Source organism: Diadema antillarum, unplaced genomic scaffold, assembly GCF_040938485.1.
Source record: "Diadema antillarum isolate AM-2024a unplaced genomic scaffold, OU_Dant_1.0 scf00000067, whole genome shotgun sequence".
Taxonomy (NCBI): Eukaryota; Metazoa; Echinodermata; class Echinoidea; order Diadematoida; family Diadematidae; genus Diadema; species Diadema antillarum.
The window spans coordinates 1,510,405-1,538,352 of record NW_027270956.1 but is presented as its reverse complement, the minus strand read 5'-3'; the positions used below and the strand labels follow the sequence as shown (position 1 = coordinate 1,538,352).

Sequence of the window (27,948 nt, the reverse complement as noted above, 5' to 3'; positions counted from 1 at the left end):
TACTATAATGTAAAAGAAACCAAAATTTAACATTCATGTTTTCTCCAAAGATTAGTTCGAGGACTGAGCCTTCCTTTTTCTGAAAGACTTTCTCAGATCACACCCGATAAAGTTTGTCTTTTTAAACCAGTTGGTGAAACGAATCTGGGCATCATCTGGGTCTTGCGGTCAAGACCATACTTACGGAACCTTGTAGAACACGTTACCAAATAACTCTCGTCCAAACCCGGCTGTTTCTAATGAATAGCCATACAAACTTCATTTTCTTCCGGGATGCCGCGTCTTGCTCGAATATAACATTTACATACGACTGCATTTTGAAGCCACTGACGTGCCAGCCAGTTATTTTAAAACTAACACGTAAGATGACACCATGGGGTACAATATCCATGCTATCATGTAGGGGAGGCGATATCCGTATAAAGAGAGTTTTGTTAACATTTTACGGCTGATATTTGGCAGCCTCGTTTCAGCGCATCAGTCGCTTGTTGTGAGATCGAACCCACCGCTAGCACAGCACGTTCTGTCTTTTGCACTTATAGAATTTGTTCTTCATTTTTGGTTGGTAAAATAGTTCTGTTGAGACGTTCGCCTTTTTACACTTGCATTTCTCTTTCAGCTGTTCACCCTAGCAACCACAAGCAGGGTATCCATGATATAATACACGCGTATGGATCTTGATATGTGTGTTCCCAAACATATAATCAAATACCTTTTAATATTGATATCGTTTCGTTATTACAAGAAATTAAATTTAACAATTTGTTTTCCTTCGTATTCTTTCTTTCAGCCTTAAATCAATTACAAAGTCTCGCCCTTAAATTGGAGAAGAACGCGGCTCATAAAAGTGGAAATGAAACATCTTGTCCTCGGTGCGATAGTGGCCCTATTGGCAACGATTGCAGGTAAGACATACGAGCAATTTTAGCATGTGCTTGGGTTTGTGTGGATGACTCTTTCTCGGAGGATGTGATTTGCAATTACGTTTGTCTTAAATTTGTCGCAAGTGACGTTGTGATCATTGTATAATCTAAAAGTGACATGTGAGTTTCGTGAAATTGTATACATGTCATTAGAGCAGTGAAGAATCTGCTCAAAATGTTTTCTTTTTATTTTTTTCTTTTCTTTCCTTTACAGTCATCATTTTCGTATATACTCACAGTTATATTTTAATGTGATTTCATTGTCCGAGTTAGCTAACTAAAAATGAGTCAAGTGAGCAACGATTTTATTTTTCCGTTAGATTACCATTATCTTTTATGGTTTGTTGCTTGTTTGCTTATTCATTGTACCCGACAGATGCGGCAGTTTACCTGAACCCACCAAACATCACCTATGCAGAGGGTCAGACGGCTTATTTGAGATGCAGCGTAACAGGAATCTCGAGTCCTTCGTTTACGTGGCATCACTGGGGTTACCCGAGGCACACGCAACACTACCTGTTTGGCAGCGGAAACAAGCGGCACAGTTCCGCCACTAATATCTACTGGAATAGACTTCATGTGAGAGAGAGTGGCTCGGAATCCATTCTCATCATTACTGATCTCAAGATCTTCAACTCGGGCATCTACACGTGTGTCGTCGGCAACCAACCCGCACACGCAACTTTGAAAGTTGAACGTGAGCAGAGTAATATTTTCCGCATTTATTGTTTGGTAATATTACTTATGTATAGTCCTGATAAAGACTGCATACTCACGAAGAGCATTTTAGATGGCAAAATGAAAACAAAGCCTTGCAACTAAACACATCACCCCTTTGGTTCATATTCAAGACGATGAAGTCTGTTAGTGAATTTTGAAGAGGAATTTCTGAGGCCGACATTAGTATCATGATTTCCTATTTTCTCCCAATCTAGACGGCTTTGTCCATGAGCACCATAACAATGTGAATACTCTATTGGAGGCCTGATATTTACATCATTAAAACATTAATAATGTCATCAAAGCCCGGAATATTATAGTTACATAACACGTGTGTTATATTATGTAATGCATCATTTACTTTTTGCTGCTTAACAAAGATGAAGAAGAACATACTTATTCGAATCTTACTTTTTGCCTACATCTTAAGATTTGTGTCTTTTGATACCGTCATCCTTGGATATTGTTCACTACTATTCAGGGAAATCGAACATAACGCTCACCGTGCCAAGCAGAGTCTCAGCCAATCAGCCAATCACAGCACGCTGCTCCACCATGGCTGCGATTCCAGTCGAAACATTATCCTGGTATCTCAGCGGTGTGCTGCTCAATGAAGGCGTGACGTCACAGACGTACATCAGTCGCTTTACGAAGGATCCAATGTAATAGACTCACCGCGGACTTTCAATAATCCCATCAGATTATCTGAAAGAAGAGCTCATGGAGACATCATGATCCCTATGAGTCACAATCCAAAGATTGTTAGAAATGACCCTATGGAAAGTATACAAAATGTACATAGTTGAAAGAGAAATCGCACGCATTTTCGTCCACTTGTCTTTTTCACCATACATGACTTGGACAAATGCCACGTCCCAACATTTTAACGAAAACGCTTTAACCATGGGAACGACAATAAAGATACTAATAAAAAGGTCATACAGGCTCTCTCCCTTTCCCTCTCTCTCTCTCTCTCTCTCTCTCCCTTTGATACTCACACACACGCACAGTGCACACACACACACACATACATACACACAAACACATACACATACACATACACATACACATACACATAAACATTTCTCTCTGTGTGATTAACAATGTTAGTGTGAACTGTTGCTGAATATACTGTATATTATCTAGAATAAACAGATTACACATTCAAAATACCGTACGGCTACCATATTTCCTACAAGGAGACACGATTTTGTCTATTAACGAGTGTTTTCACTTTCTACTTCATACTGTCTAATTCTGCTACTTCTTCTGTGGATAGGCTGCGACAGTTCCAAAGCTATAATTATCTAAATATTTTAGTGGGAAATATTGATCTGATTTTTGTGTCAAGGATTTTTTTTTCTTTTTTTTTTTGCAATGCATGTTTTAATCATAATACACATTCTATATCATAAGTCACATTCTATATCATAAACATTGATATCAATGTCACACAATACATAATACTGTCCTGGCTGACAATGTTGTCAAAGATGCAAAGTTTTATTTTCTTACAATTTTTTAAGCGTTCTGACTGTGACAGACATATCTTTTAAAGACACAAAGCATTGGAAACTCATGAAATACAGTTTTGCCGTATTGAGCTAGAGCGAAGAAGAAGTACATACAAATGTATATCGCATAAGCGATAAGAAAGTTTACATTTTTTAATTTATCGTTTTCTAACTTAAAGTCGTCAATCAAAATTGCCCAATTGAAATCAAAATCAATATCACACATTTCTTTCGAAAATTTGGTATAATTTCAACCAGAATCTTGTCTGTGTGTTCATATTTTACAAACGAATATTTGTAGATTAATATCAAATATGTACAAAGCACTGCAATCAATTTCCATTTAAAAAAAAAAAGTGTATACATGTGAGGGATCAGATCATATAAAAACTTAAAGTTCCGCTCAACTAATAAATTTTAATTTCCTTTCACGGAAAGAAAGCTATAAAGAAAACATTGATTTTACTTCATTTCTTTATGGCTATTAAACAAAGTCAAATCTAAATCAAATCAAATCAAATCAAATCAAATAAATTTCTTTCCAGTTTGTTTATATAGGACTTTTCATAATCATCTCCCATTTATCAACGTTTATCTTCTTGTGATATTGATTATAACATATTGGTTTAAAATGATTTTGATTTTTATATCATTCTCATTTTTCAAAAGAGTATTTATTCATGATTTGTCTTTTGATGGCATCAACCCGATCTGTGTAACATGATTTAATGCATTTCTTCATGTTTTTCACAAGATCAATCGTGCATCGTAGTTAAGCTTAGAAACAAAAAGAAATTATAATATACTTTATTTCCAAAACAGAGATAAATGTCTAACCGTAAGGAATTAAATTTGATATCTCAGTCATCTTTCACATCACTTATAAAAGTTTGCCCATTTTCCCCATATAGTCCTAAAATATTTTCACCTCTGAGTTATACCATTATAACATGTTATATTATAACACGTTCATCAAGAGTATCACCACTTACATTTGGTATGAAACTTTACTTTTTATTCAATTCTTAACGAGAAAGTGCTCTGACATATTTTTTCATCAACAAAGATGGGTTCGTCGTCAGCAATTTCTAACAATTTCGTTTCTACCATCCAGTACGTAATTATTTCCATCACCTTTATCTAAAGATCACTCCTAAGCTTAATGCTTAATGAACATCAACTGCTAGGATAAAATAGAGGCCTAAAAGATGGTAACCTTGATGTATTTCTCTTGGTATTTATTTACTTTTTTTCTGTTCAGCTTCCATTTACATTAACACATCTTTAGGTATTTATAGACAACGTTGAAACCTTGTTGCAGAAAATCACTTTTGAATCCAAAATAAATATGTAATCATTAAAAACAAAACATTTCCAACTTAAACAATCCAAATCTTTTCAAAAACCTATCAGCAACTCTTTCTGAGTAATTTTGAACTTTTTTCATTTTTTTCAGCTAAAAATCTTTCGTGCAAGCTGACAATCATAATTCAGAACGAAGATAGGTATCGTTTTTTTTTTCAAATAAATTCATCATATCTATTTTATTTACCTTGTTTTCTTGCCTGTTTGATAACTCAATTTCGTCAAAGGATTCATTCAAACAGTGCACACGTAAAACCTTCATTTCCGTCCAAAGAAATTGTTAAAATGCAATATTCAGACCACTGCCAGGAGCTTTGCTTTTGGCAAATTAAATGATAGCTTGCCTCCATTTTTCTTCAAGCTAGGTTCAAATAATTCTGCTAATTATTCTGTTAGTTTAGGATTATTGATATCTACAAAACATTGTTTCAAAATTGATCGCGATTATTTTTCTCTGTTTATAAATTATGGATTAAATGAGTGAGCAAATTTTTGTTATCTGCTGCTTACGATTTATGACATTTTTCTCTGCATTAGTTTCATGAAAAATGTTTGTTTATGTTGTCCACGACCGCATTCCTGTGTCCAACGTGTCAATCTTTACCTTCCTAATGAAATACAAGTTCAGTTAAGAAGGTGTTTCTAAACGAAATTGTTATTGAAAGGACTTTAAAAAATGGAAGTCTCATATAGTTGTCACTTTTCGAAATTTGAAAAAAAAAACATAAGGTAATAAAAGCTCACCGACTTTTCCATCTTCATCACCTGAGTCCAACGTCTCTTTCTATCAACACTGGCCGTATTTCATCTTAACCCCGTTTTGATATTTAGTTATCTATCATATCACATGAGGGTATTGGTTTGTTTGTGTCTTTAAAAAAAAAAAAATCAGTAACACAAACACACAGACACACACACGCACATGTACATAATATGTCGATTGTAGTTCGATGATATTTGCTACATGGAATATAAGGCCTTAATTCACCTTACATTTACACTTGCTTTCATTTTATATTTTCCTCTTCTTGAATTACTTCCTATGAATTAATATCCAAATATTGTGATAGAATATATTTGTCTAAATTTTGTTGTGAAGTAAACCCTTTGAATATAATCATGTAGGCCTGACTAATGACTTCTAATTTGTGTATATAGGACTATACATCCCATTGCACAAATGTCCCTAAAGTTACAATCTAATTCAATCTTTTTAAAAGAATATCATCACTTCGATTTTATTTCCTTCTCCTCTTTCCAAGATACAGTTGCCATGTGAGACCGCATCAGACATTTCCTCGTCAGTTACCTCATGCATTCTTTCTTACTTCCGTAAAGGAAAATTCCGGTACCTATCGAAGGCCTATCACAGCGGATATCGAGGTGTCCGATATACTAGTATCGAAATTTCCAGCACGGTGTCATGTTAACATACGAGAGAGTATAACTGGCGGTCAATCATCGAGTTGATCAGTCAGCTGCGTGAAATCCTCCGGCAGAACGTCTGCGCGCAGTGGCCTGTTCACCGTTTTGATTGATTCTTCATGTGGTAAGATATGTGCTTGGTGTAGAAGGTATACAATGTACTTTCAAGTAAAATAATTGCATACATTGAATTTACTTCAAAATTATAGTAGGCGAAGTCTTGAGAGAGGTAGTAGAGATATTTTCCGTCCGTTGGTTCGTTTTTAATCGAAGAAAAAGACACGGTTAATTAGATCATTGCATTTGAACAAGCTTCTACTCCCTCATCTCAACCAAAGTCGTTTCTTCGATATGGTAATCTTAAAAAGATGTCTGCTTAATATTTCTCCTTGCAATGAAACCCTTCATCGGTTTCTGGAATATTATTTCTTCTTTGTGCTCTGCAGGTGATCTTTCCTTGGTTGAGGACTGAACTGCATCTTTGGTTTTTCTCGACAACATGGAAATCAAATTTATTTGTTGTGTCTTCCTGGTCACTCTGGTAGCAACACCAAGCATTGCAGGTGAGATGCCTTTTACACATTCGGTGTTTTGTTTTGTTTTGTCTTTTTTTGTGATAGAGACCACAGAAATCAGCCCCATCATTTCTTGTGTAGCCGTACATATCTCATGGCCATTGTCGTATTATGACTTCGCTGCTGTGCTAGTTTGTGCATCACATTTCAATTGTTTATATTCGACTTTAAAGAAGAGGAGTTTGAGTTGCCTAATACTGGTCCATTGATAGCAAAAACCTCATATCCAACCTTATGATCTACTAGATTTATTTCAACACGATAATATGATTTAACAAATCGGATGTTAACATTTTGCAGGTGCGACGGTTCACCTCAGTCCTCCAAACATCACGTATGGGGAAGGTCAAACGGCTTACTTGAGATGCAGCGTGACAGGAGTATCGAATCCTTCTTTCAAATGGTATCACTATGGCTATCCCCGACATCCACAATACCATGTATTCAGCGGCGGTAGCAAACGGTACACCTCTGCCCATTATTACTGGGATAGATACAACGTAAGAGAGAGCAGCTCCGATGGATACTCCGTTCTCAGCATTACAGATCTCCAGATGTACAATACTGGTATCTACACCTGCCTCGTTGGAAATCAACATGCAGACATCACATTGAAAGTTGAACGTAAGGCTGATATGAAGGTGGAGTACTCCTATCTTTTCCAATCATTTTGGCAAGAGCTATAACGTGTTCCTTCAGTCACTTCATTATATCTCGAATTTGATTTATGTGATAATTTATTATTTCACTCAGTTCTGTGTGATGCTGAATGTTTCATAACATAATTGAAAAACAGCTTGAAAAAGAATCGATACTGTCCTTTCATTACTTATACTTCTTCTTTTTTCAGGGAAATCGAACATGACGCTCACCGTGGCAAGCAGAGCCTCAGCCAATCAGCCAATCACAGCACGCTGCTCCACCATGGCTGCAATTCCAGTCGAAACATTATCCTGGTATCTCGACGGCGCGCGAGTCAATGAAGACGTGACGTCACAGACTTACATCACTCGCTTCAAGAAGGATTATTTTATAGACTGTGGGCTTACTCCCGATAAACTGTTCTGATTTTCGTGAAAACGAGACCTTGAAGACTTCCAGATACCAATAATGCATCGTCCAAATTTCAGCAAAGTACTACTCTTACGAAGCACAAGACATCTGCGGAATTGAATGAAATGTAGGGATAAATTTCGTCGTCTTGCTCCCTCCAATTATTTTCAGCACATTTCTTGGACCGTTGCCATGTTCCTACTTTTCACAGACACCGATGATACCATGAAAATGCCAATCAACATCACATGAAATTCAAGCTGACCCAGCCTGATTCATATTAGATTCTTTCACTCTGTTTTGACGGATAAACAAAAACAACAAAAACAACAACTACAAGAAAGTAACGAATTCTACACTGCCATTTTTTTACGTAATTAGCGCTGTTAGATGTCATTTGATTCAGAATGTTCGTTGACCCTCATTTCGTTGAGATGGATAGATTTCACATTCATTAAGGCATTAAAAAAGACGTTCGATTCATAATGGTGTTTTAAAATCGAACTTGTTAATTGATTTTTCTAACAGAAGAAAGAAAAAGAATACCAATTGTCTTATTCATCAAGACGTTTATACTTGTATTAAAAAAAGACAACTTTTTTTACCCAAGAAATTATTTTTTAAAAATGAATAAATTTTCTTACCAATCTTCATTTCGAAACCTTCAACGTTTTAAAAGACGTACTGGTTAATATCACTTCAATGGTCACATATAGATGACTTTATATTTGACAATTTTGAGTTAGGTAACACAAGTCGCTTCAATCATTCTGCTTTCATCTTTTTTTAATATGGATGACTCTGCTTAAAATAAAACTATATCTTACATTCAGACACACTCTCTAAAAAAAATCGAGTGAAATTTTTCACTCTGAAAGGAGTGAATACAAAAAAGAGTGAATTTAGAGTGAAATTGGAGTGAATTTCGAGTGAAAATGTTCATTTTCATTCATTTTGGAGTGACCTCAGGGATCACTCGAAGATTTTGGAGTGATCCCTGACGTCACTCTAAATCGAGTGGAAATGAACATTTTCACTCAAAATTCACTCCAATTTCACTCTAAATTCATTCTTTTTTGTATTCACTCCTTTTAGAGTGAAAATTTTCACTCGATTTTTTTTTAGAGAGTATCTTTAAGAAGATAAATTACTTTTATGATAGGAAAAATTCACATACACTCACCGCACATGCACAGACATATTTGTTTTTTGTTTTCAGTAATCTTTATTTGATTTCTATAATTTCACATGACAAAAACATTCATCTTGAATGCATAAACTCAATATACAATCAACAATGTTTGAACAATTAAAAAACATACATACACACATACACACATACACAGACACAGACACACACACTACACACTGCCTAAGGTCTGTCTGTATACAAAAAAGAGAGGTCCCTCGGAAATTAGTCCTAGTTTTGTATTGAACAGACAAGGAGGCAAACATTATTCATCATTGGGTTCTAGCACTCAAAGCTTGCAGAGTATCAATTGTTCAATACTACTCTAAATCTGTCTGATTTCGTTTCTAGCTTTTCCACTCAAGAATACTTCAATGCAAACATTCCCTGAAAATTTGACCTCATTTCCTTGAAAAATAGACTGTCAGCTTTAATTGTAATTAAAGTACAAAGTATTTTTCATTTATATGACTATATTCCTCTCCAAGGTGAAATGAAAAAAAAAAAGAATGGAGAGAAAATGTTTTCAGTTCAAGAATTAAAATTTGCCTGAATTATTCATTCCGAGCATTCCAGAACTTTTAACCGCTTCTTCACTTACTCTGCGACTCGGTATTCATGCCTCGTAAACTACACACAAACACTGCACTACAAGCCTGTGCCAAACGCCTAGTGTTTCGTTTACCGGAAGTGAACTTTGCCCTACTTATTTACTTACATTTTTTGTTGACCATTTAATACACTTTTCAGGGCGTTGTACCAAAATGTGTTTGTGCAGTTGGAAAGGTAAAGGACTGATCTTCAAACCTAGCGTTTCTTTTGGGCGCTTAAAAATGCCAGTAATTCCCAGTTATCGAATAAATAAGACCTAAAAGCTAAACTCACGAAAGTCCCAATTGGAAGAAATTTGTACCACGTTCATCGGCCGCTCTACCATATGCTAGAGTCACTGCAAGAAAAAATTTCAAAGTTTCAATAGATTTGGACTAAATCCATAAAGTCATATTCTAACTGTATAAGAGGGCACAGTCTTTATCTTTTGATTTCATACTCGATTTTTACTGACATCAATCCAAATATATGTCAAAGCAGGCACTGTATTCTGCCAAGAAGCGTAATAGTTTCCCATACACGCAGACGTCGGCATAAAAATATATCCGAAATATATAGTCGTCAACTGGGTTTTGGGAGAAAAGATAAAAGGCGCACCAAATGTTTGAACAAATTAAAATTTCATAATAAATTCAAGAAATCAATATCTCACACACAATGACAGTTAGGCTGTGATTTCAGCAATTTTAGCAATATTAGCGTTATTTTTTATGACGAACAGAGGGAAGACTTTGCGCATTGATATTTCTAATAGCAAATTACAATGGCAGCACAATGAATGAGCGGTAAAGTTATATTATGACATTAGCAGTGGTGTAGCGGAAGAATATCTGCAGTCCTTTCTCTTACCTACTAGAACAGGAAGTGACCTTTGCCACACATCCTCGACATGGTCCTAAATTTCGCCTTAAAACTCTTGATTCCCTTCGGCAGTGACCACATCTGCTCCGTAATGAGTGGGGTAAAGTACCTGGTGTTCAGAATAGCCCGACGAAACATTATTTCGACGGCTTGTCGCAGCGCATTCCGTCTTCGACCTAATCTACCCGTCAGCTACCCGCTGTTCCCTGAAGGAGGCAGATAAATGCAGTGCCTGAGCGGACACCCTAAGGGAATAGGTATACCGACTTAAAAATTATTCTACTTGTGTTATTTTTTTTCCTTCAAATGAAACGTCCCTTAGGCCCTCTACTTTCGGATCCTTGATGACTTTGGAAAAATTACAGCGATGTTCCTAGAATCATCGCTCTTAATATCCGAGGAAAACGGTATGGATTTCTTCCCAAAGGTGATTTGAAACATAGTAATCAGAGTCATGGAATTACTTCTTCTACTGTAATACCAGGTCGTCTCCATGTTTGGTATGAAGTTTAAATCACTTCAAGTTAGCTTATTCCAGGGTACTCGTGAAATATCAGCTCATTTAAGCACGACATAAGAAATTATGACATTAGCTACAACTGAAACCACAGACTTTGCAAGTCATGCTTAGTCTTCGATTACTGCATAATTTAGCGAGAGCTCAATTTTTTTCTGCCACAGAGATAAAGAAAAAGTATATAATTCCTTTCATCTGTCTTACCTGACATGAAACGGCGCCTGACCACAGCAGAAAAAGAAGTTTTAACCTCATACCACGGTGTAAGGGCATGTGAAGACGGAAGCACGATCAACCGAATGCTACAGCGGAAGGCCTAGACATATATTAGACATCTCGGAATATTTTCTCTTCCTTCACAAAGAGGGAATATTCTTGCTGTATAATTACGTTCGGAGTTTGAAAACCGTATTGAATGATTTTCATTATCTGCCTCTCTTTTTAATGCACAATATTTGTGTTTTCCCCGTCGAATAAGGGACATTCTTTTCTTCCCAGAGTACAAGGTGTTTAATGCACTCGGGTTGTCGCATTCGTCATCCGCAAAATTAGACGTTAGGAAATCATCTCGAGACTTGATAAGTGCCATTCCAAAAGCGTATTCTCTTTTTTTATTGCCACTGGTAAAATACCATGCTATCTCCCAGTATGAATATAGGAATTAGTGTATTCATTTTTTCTGTTTTTAACGAAAATATAGCATTCATTTGGAAACTATCGGTACACAAATTTAGAATTGATAGGTAAAGGTGATTTGCCACTGAGTTCAAAAGTGTACAATAGGAAAATTAAGATATACGAATTAAGAATTGGTGTTCATCACACCTTAAACATCTTCCCGTGAATTGTCTTACATTGAGTGATTTTATAATCACAGAAAGCTAATCAAACTGTTTGATGACATCGAGGACGTATCTTCTAAGTGGAAGAGAGAGAGAACAACTCGACTTCAGAGAGCGGACTCCCTATCAGAGAGTACTTCAACAACTGGCTGGCTCTTACCGGATGCGTTGACGCAGGCAGTTGGTATGGTTACTGCAATCATAACACTGACAGCACGCTAACCTTTACCCCGACGCCAGCAGACAACGGAAAGATCCTCCAGTGCCGGGTTTCCGGACATGAATTTGCGGAGTTCAACCAGTACCGCGAGTACAAGCTGGATGTACGCTGTGAGTAAAACGTGCATTTCCTTGTATACTGCATTCTAAACTTTTCATATGATTTGTGCTATATCGCAGAATTCCTTCATGAACTCTAAGCGATAAGACATTATTTAGCTAAGGACTGGTTATTGGCCAAAATATAAAACATGAGACATTTTCAACACAAACTTTGAGTGTAATATATTGTGGAGAGTGACTAGAAGAAGGACTCTTCTTATGATAAAATATTATTACAAAGCTTGCGTCAAGATTTTATACTTTACCTGTGATGGTAGCGATCCCTTTATTCATTTTGTTTATTCAATTATCTATTTATTTATTCATTTTTCCGTTGCGACGTAAAATGTATGAATACCCTGCAAATTCTCACGAAACTTGCTAAGTCTCAGGATTTGACATTGAGACATGTGGCTGGCTCAAAAAGACGGTAAATGATATTTTTGTAATAAAAGTATCAGACGGAAAACAATAGATAGCGGAGAAAGAGACATATATCGCCATAAAACTGTACTTTAGAACCATATCATTGAATCATTTAGAACGAAAAATGTGATCTTGATTGAATATCATTGGCTGTGTTTGCATAGAAATCCTAAAGTTGGAAATTCAAGGGAAAATTAAATATTATGCTTTGACCACTTATGTCGCTATTGAACAAAGCCATGTAGACCAACAAACTCAGTTGAAGGTTTCCTCTGTTACTTCAATGATTTACATAAATATTACAGTAGAATGCAGGGTTTTTATATTCTATACTTGTACATTCGGGTTTTTTTTTTTTGATGAAAATGTATGCAAATTAATGCTAAGTTAAAAGACGACTTGACAAGAATTCTGATGTAGTTGTGGAGAAGTCCCTTCGTATGTTGTAAAAGTGTATAAAGTGCACTCCCGTTATAACAAACACGGTTACAACGAAATAAAGATTCAGGCCGGTACATTATCTGCTCCACGGGTTTTTTTTTATTGTTTATTTGTTCGGTTATAACGAAATTTCGACATAAAAACATTAAACTGCCCATCCCGAGGACTTTGTTATAACGGGAATTCACTGCATCCATTCTTACTAGTTTATTTTCACTATGTTCAGCACTGAAAATATGTGATTTGAAAGGTGTAAGTGAATGAACAGTCAATATATAATCATATCTTGTCATAATGATGTCATTATGAGGAATAACCGTTTGATATTGACAGGTCATGAAATCTTAATAGAAAGGGAAGATGGCATTTTTCATAGGTAGAGTAAAAAACAATAGCATAGTACACTCGACAAAAAAAAAAGAAATTAAAAACTTCTTTCGAGTTTATTTCTCTCATAGAATATTTTGCTGAAATTTAATATATGAAATGAAATTCGATATGCTTTCAACCTGGTCGGTCAATAAAAAAACACTATGCATGGGTGAACACCTTCGTTTTTCTCTTCAAAGGCACAAAAGCACAAATTGCAAAAATTTATTAGTAATAATTCATGCGTGCTCTTCATAAAGTGCTCTTCCATGTAAGAATAAGAACAAGAGACAAATCTAACACAATAAAAAACGTGAATTAATTTGCAAAAATAAAGCTATGACCTTTTTATTATCTTTGAAGCCCAAGAAATTGATATGGGATAAAATAATGGAGGAAAATGAAGATTCTTGTGTAAAATCTTCTAATTCAAATGAGATGAGAGAAGAAACAATATAAACGAAAATGGTAGGAATTTCAGTTGATTTCTCAAATGAGGAATATTCCAAATAATATTTGATTCTTGAATTTATCACATAAATTCTTAAATTACTAAATCAAAAGAATGAAATAAGGATATTCTGTTCATTGTATCCTCTTTGTGCCCTTACTCAATATGTCATTTTAAGTTTGAGTGGACGAAAAAAAAATCCCCCTTTAGTTTCGAACTTTGATTTTACTTTGAGGTTCTAAAGAGATAAAGAGCACAAAAACTTATTTTGTTGCTTCATTAATGTCTCTCATTGGGTGAAAGGGCTTGCAAGAGTTTTGGTTGAGACCTAACTTCAGATTCTAACATTTTTGGGTCAGATAATGAGAAACCTCTCATGAAGTATGAAAGAGAATATAATTCCAAGAGGAGATATCAAGAAACCACTTATGATTATGAAATGGTACAGAGCATGCCATTCTAAGAGGAATTCAAAGTTTATTTGATAAATTGTTTATAAATGGCTGAGAAACCTAAAACAGAGCAATCGCTTTGTTTTATTTTGTGTTTGGATGTCTCAGCCATTCAAAAACCGATTTTCATCAAATAAACTTTGAATTCCTCTTAGAATGGCATTTCATAAGTGGTTTATTGATATCTCGCAAAAAAAGTTAAAAGCCAAATCCTCAGCTCCACCAATACTGTACCCTCCCTTTAAAGTGGTCCTTTTTCAATCATTATTATCTTGAAGAGCATTTCCAAATGAAAGACAACATGTCAAGTTTTGCAATTGTTATTTTTGTGCCTTGGAGGACAAGAATGAATGAGTGTACTCATACGTAAAGTTTTCCTTTATTATTAATGACCTACTAGTTTGATAGCCAATTAGATTACCTTTGATATGATTGGTTTCTATCAAAATCTTCTATGAATATATGAACTCGAAAAAGTATTTACTTTCTTCTTCTTCTTTTTTTTTGCTGAGTGTATATACCAAGCTTTGCTGAAATCGTGTCTTGCTGTTAATCAATGACAAAATATTCATAATACGAGTATCTTGTTTTGACAAAACATGTTAAAGTACAGTAAGTCTTGTCTCAGCCCCCCCCCCCAAAAAAAAAATCCTTTTAATTATGTAAATAATAAGAATCCTCGTTTATTCTTTTCCATAGATTGACATTCATTGAATTTAAATCAACTTCTCAAGTTCAAGTAGTAGGCTCAAGGCTTGCCGTATTGAGCTATAAAGTCTTACGGTCTTTCTTCAATTGAGTCTGTGTGTTCCAAAGGCTTGTTAACTGGAGAATAGCCGTAGTTTGGAAGTCTTGATGGCGAGGCTCGAAACCCTCCTTTAAACTGCTAGTGGAGGTATTTCATGCTTTTTCTATTCAACGTGTCAGGAGTTATAATATATATATATATATATATATATATATATATAACGAAAAAAGGACTTTCAATAGCTCAGTCGGTAGAGCACCGGTCTAGTAATCCGGAGGTCTCGGATTCGAATCCCGATGAAAACCCATTTTCTTTGCTCAAAGTTTTCGTTACTTATTATTACAATTGTTTCTGGTCAGTTTTCCCTTCCTTGTTTCAAAATATATTACAAAAAGCTGCATCGCTTTGGCGATCCCTCACATTTATTCCAAAGTTGATTTACATCCTTTGGGTTTATGTCAGGTTAATGTGTGTGTGTGTGGCACACATACGCACACTATAGCTTCTGACCACACGAGCAAAGAGAGTTAAGGGTTTGGGACGAACACCGATCTAGGGCTTTCAATATCTCAGTCGGTAGAGCACCGGTCTAGTAATCCGGAGGTCTCGGGTTCGAATCCCGATGATAACCCATTTTTGCACAGAGTTTTCGTTATTTATTATTACAATTGTTTCTGGTCAGTTTTCCCTTCCTTGTTTCAATATATATATATATATATATATATATATATATATAGACCGTGCACCTCAAAACGAACATAAAGTCGCACACACTGATTTTGCGTGAGGACTGAAAATAAGTGAAATGGGTCAACCTAGCCGAACTTGACTTTTTCATATTTTCTGAAAGAGCGGGTCTTCTTTTACATTATGCTAAAATTTGGTATCATAAAACTTGCAGGAAAGTTTGTTTTTTGAACAGTTTATCTCGAACATTTTTGGTAGAATAGTGTGATTAGGTGTGTCTTTAGAATTTCTTTTTCATTTCTGAAAATCCTTGTCCACACTCTTCACTTTCAACTCTAATAACTTTTGAAAGGATAGTGCTACTGCTTTGAAAGTTGGCATTAATTATGGACAGAATGTGTTAATAAGGCATGCTTAATTTCAGTTTAATTTGATAATCTTTTCATTGTTGTTACTCTGGTGGTTTACTTCCTGTTTTTTGTCTCATTCATCGCACAGCCAGCACGGTTTGGTAAAGATTAAGCGCTTGAATAGACACTGTACTTCAGAGCCTCTTTTCTCAGTTCACACTTTTCCTGAGTTTGTGCTTTCTTTCCAATATTAGATAGGTTAGGAGAGTCCATTGGATTTGAGTTATACATCATTTTAAAGCTTTAAAGTCTGCTCTTTCAGAATATGGTCTTAACTAAAAATTCATGTCTGGCGACTTTTTGTTTGTTTTGAGGTGCAGGGTCACATATGATATATTAAAGGTCCTGCTTACCTTCGGTAACAGTGATTTAGAAAAAAATCAAGATATGACATTCAATGCATATGTGTAGGTCTGTTGTACAAAAAAAAAAACAAAAAATACTATCATATACATTTCATGCAAAAAAAACAAAAACAAAAACATAAAATATAAGGAGATATCTGTATTTTTCCCCAATAAATCGTAACTATAGACGGTTTAGTCTGCAAACTCTTACCATAACTATCGTTCACAATTCTTATATTTTGCAATACTTTACATCGATTTTACCGATTCAAATTTTTTGCAGTGGTTGTTCTTATCCCAGTTCACATTTTGGAACTACTTTGAAGCACTAACGCTGGGTTTTTTGTTTCATCTGCAAATAGTAAATTATCTCTTTTAAATCATTTGGGCATTTTGCTATAACGTTTGGCTAAATGAAACAATGACGGATTAGAAATTGAATTTTACACTTTGGATCTGCGTAAAATGCATCGACCCACCCCATCCTCAATCCTAGATCCTCCATCTACGTCCGGAGTTATATCGGTCAGGATTCATGACGAATGGAGTGACGGTCAACCCGGAACTGTTACCATCACGTGTCACGTGAGCCCTGAGGATGAGCCCAACCCTTACCTCAACGCCTTCGTCATCAATGCCGACAGCGTCCCGCTGCATATGGTGAATTCTACGTCGGCGATTCTCCCATCATATCCCAACAGGTGCATCAATGTCACATGTAATGGTACCAGCGAGCTCGGCTGGACCGCCACTGAGGAAAGGTTGTGTCCTAAAGGTGAGGATCTGCGCTTAGTTTGTCATTCCAGCTGGATATCAATATTGTTAGATATGAAAAATTCCTCCCCCTCCCCCCGTAATAAAACAATATCAGCTAGGTAAAAGCATTGTTTACCCTTTTCCCAATCAGCACTAACAAGTAACCCTGTTTAAGTCTAATTTACCAGTGTCCATGCATTTTAATATTTGTTTAACTAAGACACGATTTCATCCTTTATACACAACGTGAGGTAAATCTAGGGAGCATGGAATGACGATTTGTGATTTAGAAAATGTCCAAGTAAGGCCGCAGTACGTCATCGTTTTATCTTGTTTTGTTTTGTTTTGTTGTGTTTTGGTGCGCTTGTTCTATATGTATTTCGATTTAGAAAATGATATTAAAGGAAAACTACTCTGGAAATGTTTTAAAAATTAGAAACATTTCCGTCAGAAGGGGACTAGTTAATGTTCGCAATGTTTGATAACGAAATCTCGTTAAAAAGATTATGTACGTTTTATTACCGACAGATACAAAGGCACGCAGGATTAAACTCTTCATTGTTTAACGTTTCTTTTTTTTTCCTTTTTCATCTAATCAAATTATGATTGTTAACAACTAATAACTATTGGTCACGGTTCGAGTTACATTGTTTGAATAAGACTAAACGTACAGCTTTGATCGACACCGTCCTGAGCTTGATCAAACATGGCTGTAGTCCATTCTGCTTTTTTTTGTCATTTTACAGCTCCCCCTCGCAACGACACCCTGCGGCTTGAGACGCAAGACCAGATTGAAGATGGATACATTATCGGCGTTTCTGTTATGTGTCGCTCGACGGAAGAGGCAAATCCTCCAATACACACGTACTTGATCCAGGCTGGCGGTACCAGTGTGCCCCTCGATGAGTCCGCCTCTGTCACCATACAGTCGAACCCAGGCAGGTGCATGATCGTCAGGTGCATCGCAGACAATGGAATTGGACGGGTGGAAGCTGTGAGGGAACATTGTCCCCCGCCAGGTATATGGGTACCCATTTGTTGTGCTGAAGTGTGCTGTCGTATTTGTTTGCGTGCGTGCGTGTGCATGTGTGTGTAAAGTTTTGTATTTAACTGTGTTTTGTCGTTGGCGTTGTTGTTGTGTGTGTGTTTGTTTGTTTTTTAAGAAAATAGCACGGAATAGGGATCTCGTGTTTGACCCGCCCGAGCCACGTATATACGACGTGGAAAGCTAACTTTACCTGTAACCTTTGGAATTTGTTCGATACAGTGAATTATGTTCTTTTTTATTTCAAATGATATGCAAACATTAATATTGACCACTGATGCAAAAGTTATTCCCTGAGAAGGACAAACAGATGAGCTGTGATGTCTATTCAAAGCGGATATAATATTCCAGTACTAGAGTTATCTGATATTAGAATGCTTTACCTGAGACGAGCTTAATGAATAATTAGATTATGATGCATTGCCCCTCAAAGATACCGAAGTCATTTCGTTAGAAGTAGACCCGAATCTTTTGAATTTTATCAATGCTTCTGAGACCAAAAAAAAATGTTCTTCATTAATTAAATATCGTTACAGTTGCCATGACGACGCCAGCAGCAATACAGCAGACATCGCCGTGTGTCACCGAAAACCCGATACCCACTACAAGTAAGTATTTTGATTCTATCGACTCTCCAGTCTCTTATAAACCTCTCTCGCTTAAAAAAAACAAAAAACAAAAACATCTCTTTGGGCTTAGTCGGTGACATTTCTCTTAAAACGTGGCGCAGATTTCGTTTGCAATCATGCAATGGATAATTTCACGTACAATCTTTGTCGATGGAAACTTACTGAATCGGAGTCTGAGAATTTTTGGAGTAAACTTCAAATGGATACTGCGATGATTTTTACCGAGAGCAAAATGCTGTTTTAGTTACTTAATCGTGCTGACAAGGATAGTACAGTTTTGGTTGAGATGGGCTTCATTTTTCCCACTTTTTAATGATGATTTGTTATAATTTTTTTTTCTTTTAATGAGATAATGAGAAACCTCTTATGAAATAATGAAAGAGCATGCAATTCTAGAGGAATTCAAAGTTTATTTGATGAAATTTGGTTTTGAGATGGCTGAGATATCCTAAACAAAGCGATTCTAATAATATTAGGATCACTTTCTTTTACTTTCTTTAATTGGTATCTCAGCCATTTTAAAACCGATTTTCATCGAATAAACTTTGAATTCCTCTCAGAATAGTATGCTCTTTAACATTTAATAAATGGTTTCTAAGTATATCTCGCAAAGAGTTTGAAGCTGAATCTGCACCTAATACCATACCATCGCTTTAAAAGTCTTGATTGCCATTGGGAGCAATGATTTAGAAAATGTTCGAGTTATCACACTTGATGCATAATATGTGTAGGTCAGTTGTATCACAAATATCTCATCATAACAATTTCGCAAAAACCCCTAAAATATATGGGGATATCCCTATTTTTCTGAATAAACCATAACTGCAGACAGTTTAGTCTAAAAACAATTACATTACAATTATTGTTCACATATTGTATATATCTAACAATATTTAACATTGATTTTACAGATTAGCTGTTTTACATTGGTTGTTTCTATTAATAACTCACATTTCAGAATTATTTTGAAGCACTAAAGCTGGGTTTATGTTTCATCTGTAAGTGGTTAATAATGCGAAAACCTTGTCTCTATGGGCGAGTAGTGTAAAGATCACATAAGTTTTATCCATTAAAGAGGTATTACATTCCAGTTCTTAATTTGAGAAAAAAATTCGGATCTTGATTTCTCTTATTAAGTATCGCATTCTATTTTTGTTCGAATTTTCTCCTCTTATCTAATGACTGTAGTCATAGCGAGGTTCGACCCTGTTGTTGGTGTCTTTGGTCAGTCGACGACCACCGTTGGCCTGCTCATCGTCGTTCTCCTTCTCTCCATTGCAGTCAACATCGTGGTCGTGATGAAGAAGCGATCGTGTTCACCACCCAGGGCGGGTACGTGGAGAACGTACGCTCTCCTTTACTTGCTTCCAACCTGTCCTCTTTTCTCTTTTCATTTCGAGATGTGAAGAGTTTTATCGCAAAACGAGCTAAATCCATCCTTGTTAAGTTGAGATATTTGTAATTAAAACTGCTAAAAACAAAGAAAATAATAAGAAAATATAGGATATCTTTAATCTTTAATATAATATACGGTTGTATCAGAATACGTAACCTGTTTGCCTCGTGATATGCTTTTATTCTTGATGGGAGTGAAACTTGTTACGGTCAAAATTTCAGTGCACTTCTTCAAGCATTCTTTAAGAAATCTTTTCTTATGGTGATGTTTCTAGAAGCTGCTAAGACAATACCATGAATCTTTAACATAAATCTTTAACTGAGACTTTACTGAAATTTGCTTATGATAGGGTGCTCTCTTTTCTCTTTTCAATTTGATATGTGAAGAGTTTTATCGCAAAACGAGCTAAATCTTACCTTGTTAAGTTGAAATATTTATGATTAAAGCTTATTAAAGCAAAGAAGATAATAAGAAAATACAGGATATCTTAACTTCTAAAATCATAACTTCTCAAATATTCAATGTTATTTTACAAGTGAGGTATCACTGGAAAGATTTAATTTTGCTCTATCTGATCAGATGATGCAGTTACTTTGAAATGTTAAAGAATGGCGCCTACCTTATTTTACAATAAAACTTTTCATGTACGTTTATGTTGAAAAGAATAGTTCATGTTCAAAACAATGAATGTATAAATGAATGAATATGTTTCAGTGCACTTCTTCAAACTTTGCTTAAGGTACCTTTTCTTATGTGGTAAAGTTTCTTGCAGCAGCAAAGACTATACCATGAATGTTGAACGAGAATTTTTAACTGAGATTTTACTGAAATTTGATAAGTTTTCATCCCATCCAAGAGTTGTTCATGTATATGTTTTTTTTTTCAAGATACAGTTACATCCACAAAGCATAGTGTATGTTATAAACGCTCAAGGGTTCTTCGTAAGGGATAATTAGATCCCAAGTCGCTGTTTTCATGAGCAATTAGGAAGTCGCATTAATTGACTGAATCTTCAACAGTGACGTTGTTCAATTTGTCAATTTGTATGTTTGTTTTTTCTTTGTTTTTGTTCATTTTGCACAGATCGGATGAGTTGGCGCGTGAACTGGAAGAAGACATAAAAGTCAACACACATGCCGAGGGATCCTACGAAATGACGTCAAGAATCCCCTGCCAATGAGGACGAATGGCGAGGCAGCCCTAACCGGTTCAAGTACGGTGATTCGCTCCTTTGACAACCAATCACTGAGAAGTTCTAGAAAGACATATTCTAACCGAGATAACTGCACGCGGAACGAAAAAAAACCCAAAAAACAATTATAGCGTCTTGGGTCTTTAGTGTAAGAAAATGATGACGATTACATGGATAGTGCATTGCATGCAACAGACTCATTAGAAAATAGAATTTCAACGACTGAGGTCATGGTCACATCATGAAATTTTGTGTTATTTTCTTGACATTTTGAGAAGGATTATCAGTGAATAATGTGCTATTGTTATTTGTATTTCACGATATTTTGTTGAGAAAAACAGAAACAAAGACATTATGTTGCCATTCGTGGGGATGAATAAAACTGACCATAACAACAATCGTATTAAACGTCTCTTTAACACTATACTGTGCATCCATTGATTTATATACCGTAGATGTTAAGATTGCGGAATAACGTGGTAATTGAATAATATCAGTTTAACTCTTTATGATATCAGAACGGCAATTGAAGTTTTTGATCGCAAACGGATCAAGGCCATTCCTAAACAATTTTAAAGTATAAGTCCATCGTAAGAGAGAACAAATCAAAACTTGCCATGTCATATGTCACTTGCTATACAAGGCATTTTCTCGTAATTATGATTAATAATAATATACCACATTTTCTTATCATTTTCACTGTTTATTAGCAACTTTAATCGCCAATATTTAAAGTTAACTGGAATAGAGTTGACTCATTGTGCGATTCATACTTGCTACTCGCAGCAAAACTCTTAAATTCGTAATTACTTTACTATCCCTCTTTTAAAATGCTCTGTAGCGATCTGTACTGTTGTTACTTTTTAACTAAACTGACACTTTAATGTGTGAAGTACGAGTGATTGACTGAAGTTTACTCAGAATTGTTTTCACTATCATGCTGAGTAGTGTTTGTAATCAATGTTCTATTTATTTTCTGTGACCTTACAAACTACTCCCTGCAGAGCCTTATGGGGAAGGACGTACTTAGCATTGATTATAACACATTGTAATAGTATTGTATTGCAATGTATTGTATTGTTTAAATTGATACAATTCCCTGTTTGGAATAGTTAAGCTCGGTATTTGGAAAAAATCGTCAAATACTCAACTATGACAGCTACATCATATCGTCAAGACCTATCAAGATGCAACAAAAAAATCACATTGACCAAATTGTTTAGGTATGCCCGAATGCAAGCTTTTTACTCTTTTCATTGCACACGATATTTTCTTGATTCCTAAAGAAAATGCTAAAAAAGAAAAAAAGAAAAAATCTCCATACTCAGAGCTCTTTACCGAGTACCTTTAACTTATCATCTTTTACCAATTGTATGCCCTTCCAATTACAACAAGCCAGCTGGATCTCAATATACTGCGCCCTGTTGAATAAAGGTCGAAATCAAACATAAGTCAAAAAAATAAGCATTACGTTTGATTTTCTTAATTATGCTTGATTGCATCCTTTATATGCAATAGGGCAAATTACATCAAGTGAAAACTTATGAGGCTCGTGCTGAGAGTCTGAGAGATTGGGATACGACTTTGTATGAGACAGCAAAGATCTCTGGCATGTCTGATGTCATTGATAAACATATTTATTAGAATAGAAAAATGACAGTGCAGTAACCAGCGGCATTGAGAAAAAACATTGATTACTGCTAATTTGCGTGTGTAAAAATACAATGGAATCAGTTTATGAAGAGTTTTTGTTTGTAGAAACAAGAACATCCTCAAGTTCTCTCGAAATAAACTTTGTTGAATAGACAGAAGAAAAGAAAATGTCTCAAGGCTGATGTTCAGAGGAATGTAAGTGTGGATGTATATGTCTGTCCATCTGTCTGTCTGTCTGTTTGTCTGTTAGTCTATTTGTTTTTCTCTGTGTGTGCCTGTACACAATGTTATATTATTCATAAGGACTTGTTGTTGACTGACGTCTTCGTGATTTGCTTTCGGTAGCTCTTGGGGATAATTTAAGTCTGGATAATTATTCCCCGGCCAGCATATAAACACTGATTACCCGCAAGTAATTGTTCACTCTGTTGCCGATTGATCTCTAGTTTTCTGTGGCATGGGACTTAAACAAAGATAACAACAACATGATTTGTTTTCTCTCTTTTTTTCCAAAAGAATAATTTGTAATGCAAGGGCAACATCTTTATTTCTGCATTATGTTGCTAAGGAACTCACATAAACCCTATATGCAGTTTGATCTGGATTATGTAAGCCTTGGCCTTTTAGAGAGAATCTTGTGTACACACAAATATCTATAGCTCTGATTTGATATGTCTGCATATCCACATACACACACACACACACACACACACACACATATATATATATATATATATATATATATATATATAAGTATAATATATATATATATATATATATATATATATATATATTATTCAATTATTGGAGGGGAAAAAGAGAAAAGCAAAGAGACAAATGTGATAGAACAATGATTATACAATTCCATTCTTTCATTTCATTTCATTTCATTTCAGACGACAGTATACAATATAATATTTGCATATAAACAAAGTTAAATACAATGTGACTTTTGCATATTCAAATGACATTGAAATGAATGTCATTTGTTTACAATGAGACAAAACATGTTTTAGATGGAGAAATGCATGGACAAACTGTTACTGAATCGTAACAAAGAATAAAGTCGGAAATAGAGGGGACTGCTAAAAAAAAAAACCTAGCTCGTGGAATGCACTTCGTATTTTAGAAGCTCCAATGCTAAAGCCGATCGGTCCATGTACTGAACCCTTATAGGTGACATCATTTGATTTACACAGAACCATATACGAAGAGGATAATCCACAAATCCGGTATAAAAGTATGGCCTTTTTCAATTCCTAGTTTCGAGTTGATGGTTGTTTTATGACCACTGGTTAATATTCATTAATCTGCATCATAGTCTTAATGCACAATTTTATTATGAATGATTATTCGTTTGATTTATTTTTCTTCTAACATAATTTCATACATAAATCGAAATTCTTTTCAGTAACATCACAGAAAAATAGATATAAAGTTACAATAGTGTGAGAACAACATTTTCCGTTTATTCATATGTATAATAATATACATATAAAAACTTTGGACCTACTATAATAGACAAACTAACATTAATATGTGTTTTTGTGTGTTTATATATGTGCGAGTTTGTGCAGTGTTTTACTGAAGACCTTATTCCGCTTAATACGTCTTCCCTATACTCCTTTCCTATACGCCGTCCGATTATACACGACATGCATTTGTAAGGACTATTATACAGAAATTCAGACATATCTTTGAGTGTAGATGGGAATACACTTGATATATGATAAGGCCTATATACACTCAACAAAAAAACCAAAGTATAAATATTTCTTCGAGTTCATATTTTTCATGGAAGATATTGATGAAAATCGATGTATTATATATCGTATTTCAGCTTATTCAATTGGCTATCAACCTAGTAGGTCAATACAAAGGGAAACATGAATTAACACTCTTTTTTGTGCTACCAGGCAATAAAGTAAAAATGGCAAAATTGACATGTTTTCTTTCATTTGCAAATGTCCTTGAAAATAACTAAATAACTAAATAAATAAATCATTTTAATAGAATGAGAGACATGAATTAAATAGCAAAAATAAGTTTCTGTTTTCTTTATCTCGTGATAAACTCAAATAAGAACAAAGTGGGAAACTGAAGAGGAAATATAAAATTTGTTCTGTCCACTCAACCTTCAAATGACATAGGGAATAAAGGCACAAAGATGATTAAAATGAACAGAATTTCTTAGTTTATTATTTCGTTTTGGGAAATTAAGAATTCATAAGAAAAATTCAAGAGCAAAATATTATTTAGAAATCTCCAATTTGAAAAATCACTTCAAATTTCTACCATTTTTTGTTAAAATTGCTTCTCTCTTTTTATTTTAATTTGGATTTGCCAGGTTTTTCATTGTCCTCCATTATTTTGAGTCTTTCTCGCACTCTTTGTCTTCAAAGATATTTTTCTAGAGATCATAGTTTTATTTTGCATCTTGATTTATGTTTTTATTGTGTTGAATATGTCTTTTGATCTTATTGTTAGATGGAAGAGCCGTATCAGGGAAATTACCCGAGGGGAACCCCTGCCCCCCCCCCCCCCCTTCCCATCTAAATACTGGTTAGTAGTTAGGGTTAGAGTAAATTTATTACGGTTAGGTTTAGGGTTAGGATTAGATAATAGGTTCAGGATTAGGATTATATAGGGTTAGGGTCAGGGTCAGGGAAATGGTCCGGAGTAACTACCGGGGGGGGGGGGGGGGATTGCCCTAGACCCGGACACACAATTACGGATAAATTACAACTTTTTTTTGGCAATTTTTACTTGTGTGCCTTGGAAGAGAAAGACAAAGATATTCACTCATGCGTGAAGTTTCCCTCCTACCAGGTTGATAACAAATTAAATTACCTTTATTATGGTATAAAATACATTAACTTTTAGGTGTTCATTCTATGACAAACATTCACTGGAAAAGGCGTTACTTTTTGCTGGGTGTATATGAAGTATGTTTTTACTAAAGTGAATAATATATCTATCTTGATATTCGCATACACATTAATCTATACTTATGATCATACCCAAATGCGTAAAACTATAGATATGATGTACATTTACTGCGAGCAAACATACACACTCAAAATATCTTCCTTGTTCTATTGGCTGGTGTAATCAAATATCACAGAATTCTCGTTTCAACGTTTGTCTAGCTCGACCTAAAAAAAAAAAACAGACGAATAATGCAAAATCTAGTGAGTCATCTTCCTCATCAGGGGATTTGCTGTTCTTTTGATAATGCGTCCCCTTTTATTTTGCAAACAGCAATCTGTAAGCATGCATTTTTTGTTTCATTCTAATGAGTACAATTACAACGTGTATTCCTGCCTGGTTACGTTTAAAAGCACAAATAAACATTATTTCAGAATGCAAACACGACAAAACAAAATGTAATTACCGTGTGGATCTAGATCTTTCACTTCAATTCTGGCAGTGTAAGGGGAAGGAATAATCTTATTCAAATAACATTCTTTTATATGATTGAAAGGAAAACATTGTTTATTCAAGATGGCGTCTTAAAATTACTTTTTTATAGGGAAAGAATATCCAACTCTGACACAAAGAGATAAAAAGTTGGAAATAAAACAAGAATAAAAAGAAACACAACAAAATAAAAAATGAATACTAAACAAACAAAAACAAATCATCCCAACCAGCACAATTTAAACTCGCTCTCATAAAACTGAGCCTCTATTCAATTCAGGAAATTCTACTGTTGAGATGCTTTCATTGCAACTGATTGACAAATTGCCCTGCATCGACGTAGGATAATTTTGTAGGATATAGTTAAAAGAAAAGTTGGCTCAACTGGTGGAACGTGCGAGTAGCATATCATCCAAGTACGCCTATGCTGAAGACGCCTGCACTAGTTACCTGTTTGCTATTAAATAGAATCGTGCATGTATCTTTTCTTCTGTGTCATCAAGTTGTGATCAATAAATCCCCTTTCCATTCAAATGACATCACAACTCCACACATAACTTTAAGAAATATCTACTGTTCTGATAAGCCTTTGCTTTAATACTGTAAAAGCTTCAAACTACGCAAATTCGCGCAGCACCGGTGTAGTGGAGTTGCCAGAAAAAAAAAAATAGGGGTAAGACAGATAGAACTAAGCACTTTGAAGAGAAAAACATCTTTTTTTTCTGTCAATGTCTGTTATTGTTAAGCAGGAAGATTTGATTATGAATGAACATTTTCATTGTTGTTATCTTCGTTATCATTGTTATTATTGTCATTATTACTGTTAGCATTATCATCATCATTGTTATCATTATCATTTATCATTATCATTTCAGTTCAGTTCAGTTCAATTTACTTTTTTCCATCAAAGAAAAAAAATGAAAGAAAGCACAGTACAATATGAAGCATACTCAAAACAAGCACATAGCTTGTTCAATTTCAATCATAATAGTATGTAATAAGATATGATATAAGTGTAACTGAGAAAACCTAGGTATGCTTAGCGCTCATACAAATCATTATAAAAATCATATTATGGCAAAGGCCAAGAACACAGGCATGACAAGAGAGTAAAATGTCTGCATGACAGAATAATAACATGGGACTTTGTCACACCTTCACCAGTATAGCCCGTATGTGAATGATTATGTTTGGGAATTTTTCACCTCACATAATACTATTTTCACAAGTGTTTCTAACTAATGTCATCGTTTCATAGATTGCGTGAAACTATCAAAGTCACTTTACTTTTTTTATTTTGGATGTGTAATTGTCAAGAAAGGTTTGCTGTCTTGTCCGTCCGTCAATTTGAGCATGAATTGGAGTACTTCCCTTTAAGTTGTGAACTGCACGCAAATGTAAAACTCTCCAAACGAACCAGCCCCTGGTTATAATTTGAGCGGGAGAAGAGTCATTGTATTAAACACATGCACACACAAGCAGGTACACAAACAGTCAAAAGAGCACACACACACACACACACACGCACACACACACACACACGCACACACACGCACACACACACACACACACACAGACACACAGACACTTCCTCATGAAGTCATTAAAA

The 27,948-nt window shown here is 35.2% G+C and overlaps 1 protein-coding gene across 1 annotated transcript; it reads left to right on the top strand.

Moving 5' to 3' along the window:
* Positions 1 to 853: 853 nt before the first annotated feature.
* On the top strand, positions 854 to 23,072 carry LOC139716610 (uncharacterized). Its single transcript, XM_071628136.1, has 11 exons — positions 854 to 905; positions 1,300 to 1,620; positions 2,125 to 2,305; positions 6,971 to 7,146; positions 7,373 to 7,561; positions 11,678 to 11,926; positions 16,745 to 17,023; positions 17,751 to 18,023; positions 18,586 to 18,657; positions 19,867 to 20,010; positions 21,158 to 23,072. The coding sequence occupies exons 1-11, from the start codon at positions 854 to 856 to the stop codon at positions 21,193 to 21,195; spliced, it is 1,974 nt and encodes a 657-aa protein (XP_071484237.1). The 3' UTR covers positions 21,196 to 23,072.
* Positions 23,073 to 27,948: the final 4,876 nt, after the last annotated feature.